Consider the following 5,709-nt stretch of genomic DNA (forward strand, 5'->3'; position numbering starts at 1 on the left):
ATGTGATGTGTGGAAGAAGGAGGAAGAGTGTTGCAGCATGTGATGATGAGTCCCTGGTGGCTCTGGCTGCCCCCTGGTGGTCCCTCTGCCACCTTGCAGGGCAAGATGTACAAGAGTTAATAGTCCACGTCATCATAATCTGTCAGGAAACACAGTTTATAACCTCCTAAATGTTGGTATATGGTTGATCACCATTCCCAGATCTAGATATTTCAGTTGGGATGTCAGTTAGATGGGCTGAATTAATTATTTGGCAGTAGTTATATTACCAGCTGAATAAGATGTCCTCAAGGTGCTGGTTTTTGTCAGGGTCAGTTGTCAGTTGTATGTGGTGTTCATATCACAAAAAAGTGACAAAATGTAAATGAAAGAACTTCAATGTATTTATTTACTTCCAAATGCTTTATTAGTCATTAATTCACAGTGAGAAGTGAATACAATGTAGGTACATTTTATGTATTTATTAATTTTTCAGTTTTTGCTTTTTTTTTTTTTTTTTTATTGCTGATATCACACATATAACTTGTAAAGACTGTAGCTCGATCTCACTGCATAAGGCTTTTTAAAATACCTTGACAAGCAGAATAAACTGCTTCATTGCTAGAAAAGAATCTCAGCATCTGTGCTTGAATTTACAGCTGATCAGCTTTACCACCAGTCTGAACTGAGCTTTGGTCTGTGAACGTGTAATTCAATGCCTGCCTATCGAACCGCATACCCATTTGGGAAAGCATGTGCTTCGGAATGGGACGAGCATGACGAGACACGTACAGCTTCTCCAACAGACTGTCCATGGGAGAAGCCACGTATTCAGCGCAAGATGGGCCTCTAAGACTCGGAGCGCAGGTCACCTTCAGCCTGTAAAACAGAACCCCATATTGAAGAGGGCAAGCTTTCTCCCCTTGGTCACCTGATTCAAGTTTTGCGAAGCACGTCCCAAGGAGGTCATCGTACTTGTTGTCTTCATCCCACACTTCAATTTCGAGTTTGCTGTTCCCAGACAAAAGCATGTCACCGATGTCGAACTCCCTGTTCCAGTAAGGAGAGTCGTTACCACCGATCGTGCGCGTCTTGCCAAGCAGTATTTTGTTCTCATCGTAGATCTTCACGTACCCATCAGTCTGAGAGCTGACGTCGCCATATAGACCATGTGCCCTTATGATGGTCAAAACAACATTAGCTAAGCCACTGCGTGTTGGACAGCAGTTGCGGCCTAAGCCCTTGTGACTCTGACAGTGGCAGGCACAGGAGTCTCGATTGGTTCTCCTTCCAACCTGACATTTGTCAGAGCATTCTCTCTTCAGGCCCCTGCTGAGGATGTAGTCTTTGATAGCCAGTTGCATTTCTCTCCTCGTCTTTGGATCTGGAATCAGCTTGTGAAGGGGCTCCAGCATGTAAGAGATCACATCTGGGTTGACTGGCAGGGATGCAAGCCACTTCTTGTAGGCAGACGCATCTCGATCTGCAGAGAAAAGGAGCTCACCCTCTGTTGTTTGCCCACCGATGATTTCTGTGACCCTTTAGCCAAAATATGGAAAGATGTGTCAAATATCAGCACAGCATGTAGAAGTCAATGCTTTGGTTGTTAATGTACCTGCATAACTAGCCCCTTTCCCACATGGATATCCGTAATATTGCCGGGGGAAACCCAACCGGTGAATTTACTGTACACTCAGTAAAATGTGTGTATTTGTTTATTCTATTCACATGTTATCTAATTTTCTGAACAACTTTGGGAGGAAACAGTGGACAGAGCGCAACTGTTGAACTGGACCTCAATGAAGACTGGTGATAGTTTTGTGGCGGTGGGACACCCTGAGTGAGCACCGACACATCAGTTATCTTTTTGGAGTAGAAATGGACGCAGTCTGTAAGATAGTACACCAGGTTACCACTAGCGATGTACCATGATACAGAAACGTTCTGGCTTCAATTTCCAGTCAAACTACAGCTGCAGATGTTACAAAGTCGAGAGGAGGGGAGATTTATGGGACGGCTTTTCCAAAATATTTGCTCATATTCACATGTAACGCCAGCATGGAAATCTTGGTGTGAAAATAGCAGCTTTGTCTTGGGGAATAAGGTTATTGTTTGTGTGTGTGTGCCGATGTTTTTTTATGTGCAGGGGAGTTGTTAGGTTAATTTGTTTGCATGTAAATTCTGTGGATTGTGTGTATTTTGGTGATGCACATGCCATCCTGACTCACCTGTCTTGAAAGACGTTTGAGAAGCTTCTTCTCCCCTCAAGTTTCTCTTTCATGCCGTTACAGAACCTCATTTCTGCGCTAAGGTCAACGTCAACCTTGTATGGGATTTTTCCAGCAATTTCAACAGCGAGGCACGACTTGACCTCATCAGAGCTCAGGCCCATAAGGGAGGCTTTGCACTCCCTGATACTGGTCATTGACTGTGTCTTGCCACCGGTCTTCACCTGCAGAGGAGAGCCAAGGAGAAGAGTCAAAGTTCTCACAAGGCCAAAAACGAGTCACTATTGAGCTAGATCCTGGCCAAAGAGCTTAATGTCTGTTTAGCCACAAGCATGTTTGTAGAAACTCTAGCTAGTTTTCAATTAACTTTAGTAGTCCAAATAAAAAATCTTCGAATATTAATCGACGACACTAATGACAATTAACTTCATTAAATGTATGTGGTTGAAATTCTGAGGTAAAGGCTTAGGAGTGCAGTACAAGAAGAGGGCAATATGAATATTAGTATATACATTTTTGAACCTGAATGAGAAAATTCACTTTTAACTTCACAATCTCTTGTGAGCATATTTAGAAATATTCACATAAAAGAAAGGAGACGTTTACTTAACCATTGTTGGAACATGCATGAACGTGAAATCTTATTAAGGATCAACATCAATAAATGGAATAATGTATACATATGGTAAAGGATTTGTTGAACATTTATGTATGTATTGTTGAACATATTTATATTTAATGCATTAACAATGTTCAACAAAGATTAATTACATTTTTTAATTAAATGTTTAATGATCTACTGTCAAAGCAAAACGTCTTAATTGTTCAATCTCGACTAATAAACTGTTGAAATGTTACAAATACTACTTTGTTACTACTACTACTAAAATCCACTACTTTTCAGAGGGAAATATTGCACTTTCTTAAGTTATTAGTTACTTATAAGATGGAGATGTTACACAATAGACAATAAAACAAGATTTCAAAATACATTAAAAGATTAACCTGTAGTTAGTTTATTGTTTTTGGCTTCTGATATCTTAAAAAAGCAGTGTGTTGTTGGGGTCACATGTCAGGGGTCTATGAGTTGATAACAGCTCCACCAAATAGTGTTTTTCCCTCTAAACTTCTCACATAGTTTCATTTCAATAAATATTCAAATGATCCAAGACCTCACCAAAAATCAAAGATTAGAGAAAAGGTCAAAAAACTGAAAACATGGGTTTTTTCCTCTCCCATCACCTCAGATGTATCTTTTAAACTTTATTTATATGTAAATTAGTTCAAACTAGCTCTATCACCAGCAGCTACAACAGTAACATGCTGCTTACACAAGGATTCTTCAGTATTAATAATCTAATGAACTCATATAATAATATCATCAGTAATACTATCAGTCACATACTTCAACTACATTTCGCTGCTAATACTTTCTGTATTAGTATGTTTCCTTAAATAAAGGATCTCAATGCTGAGTTTGGGTAAAAGTGGTTTTAGCCAAAAAACATTCAATTCCACTTTATGGCCATGCTATCAGGCCGTACATGTACTGATAATAATGCTGCAGATGCTTGCTAGGAGTTGTAATGTAATGTAGTGTAATTTTTTCTATACCTTTTTTATGAAGTGAGTGCCATATGTGTCAAAGAAAGCATCATAAGTTTCTTTGTTGCTGGGGCTATAGATCTTAGGGAGCTTTTCCAATGCTTTGGCAAAATCTGGGTGTAGGTTTGGATTGCTGGAGACCATGTAGCTGCAAGAGAGGGAGTTGAAGAGGTTTTAAAGCACGCATGATCATCTACGGACATCAAATCAGTTGAGGCTGGTGTAATAATAATAATAATGATGCTTTTTTTTTACCCTCCTAACTTTTCAGATTCACTTTACACTATCTATTGAGAGTCTTATGCACTTTGCGCAGTCTTTTGTCACAGTGTAGTCTACTGTTCAATCATTTTATAATGCTCCATAGCATTACGCATATGCTAGCGCCTCATAAGCAAAATTTATCTCAGCCACCACTTCACTAAATAGACAACCATTCTCACAGATTTTATCTATTTAAAAACTGACACAACTGAGTGTACCATCCACCTGTATTCACCCACATTCATTAACATGATATGTTGGTGAGTGTCTGAGTCCTCTGTACCTGTAAAATCCACAGTGGACTGAGTGGCTGACAAAGTTGAATCGGTCTTCTTTGCTCTTCTCTATGGCGGTTCTAGACATTTTTGAATATGTCCCAGAAAGGGCCAGGGAGGCTCCATACCCTCCTTTACTCAAACCTAAACCTATCTTCCAGTTGTTCTCCACACTCTTGCTAACGTGATCGGCCACTGCCAGGGCAGACTCCAGCAGTTCGCTCTTGATTGCCATGCTGCATTTATGAAGGGGCCTCCAGCTCGTGACAGATGTAGGAATCTTCTGCATTTTCCCTCCAAAGTAGTTGTTTGCACAGAGGGTGCAGGTCTCGTTTGGGGTTTCCCAGGTGTTCATGTTGATGACAAAGGCTCCCTTGCGTTGCATTGTGGTGATGTCAAAACCTTCGCCAGCTAGGGATGAACCCGGGGCCAATTCTGCCGCGTCGCAGAGCTCTTTTGTGCCAGATATGCATGACTGGATGGTGGGATGGGGCAGGAACAGAATGACTGCTGCCAATACGGTGATGCTGGGCAGCAACATTACTGCCCACTGATCTAGGTACCTGTTGGTACCAAACATGTAAATTGTAAAATAAAATATTAAAAAAAGCCTGGTCTTTAAGTGCAACTCTGGTTACTTCATAAGGAGAAAGAAGTATGACAAACTGAAGTATAACTCAATATTATATGGCTGGTTACATTTGTACTTAATTTGGCTTTTAGACAAAGAAACCAATTAAATATGAAAGGAATTGTATGGTCTAGTCTGGCCTTTGCAAGTGCATTCCTCAACTAGAGAGAACGCAGCTATAGATCATGTTTGTCTAAAAGACATTTCTGTAAAGCCTGTAAGCTAGCTCATTGCCTGATTGGGAAAATATTCAGACACATTAGCAGTGTCTTTGGAAATTACATTTTAATACTAACATCGTACAGAGGCTGTAAATCATTTCCAAATCAGTATGAAATTTGCAAAGTGTAGTTACAAGAAGAACAACAACAATAATATATAATAATAATAATTACAATAAAGATTGTGACTACAGTTTAGAAAAAACATCTAACAACAACTTAATGTGTATCTTGCATCTTGAACCTTGAGATACTTATTGTACAAAACTCTATAATGGCAAAAGCACAAAAAAGCTAAATCATACCTTACTCTTTTTGGCTGAGTTGCAGTGTCTGTAAAGATGTGATGGTGTGGAAAACCAAATAATTTGTTAACGGTTGTCTCTTCTCACGCTGCTTAAATACCTTCAGAGAGAAGTGAAAAACAGAACTTTATGTTGAGGGTGTGAACATGTTGATGAAAATACTTAGCTGTGAATATAAAAGCTCTTCTAAGAATCAGCTCC

General features: G+C 39.6%; 1 protein-coding gene across 1 annotated transcript; it reads right to left on the bottom strand.

The window, feature by feature from the left end:
• Nucleotides 1–632: 632 nt before the first annotated feature.
• On the bottom strand, nt 633–4,892 carry LOC308379803 (perforin-1-like; the record flags this gene model as incomplete). The annotated part of the gene is made up of 4 exons (XM_080857067.1): nt 633–1,518; nt 2,208–2,431; nt 3,822–3,960; nt 4,360–4,892. 4 exons carry the CDS (start codon nt 4,890–4,892, stop codon nt 633–635), a joined length of 1,782 nt encoding a protein of 593 aa, XP_080713193.1.
• Between the last annotated feature and the right edge of the window lie 817 nt (nt 4,893–5,709).

This window comes from Sprattus sprattus (assembly GCF_963457725.1).
Source record: "Sprattus sprattus genome assembly, chromosome: 18".
Lineage (NCBI taxonomy): Eukaryota > Metazoa > Chordata > Actinopteri > Clupeiformes > Clupeidae > Sprattus > Sprattus sprattus.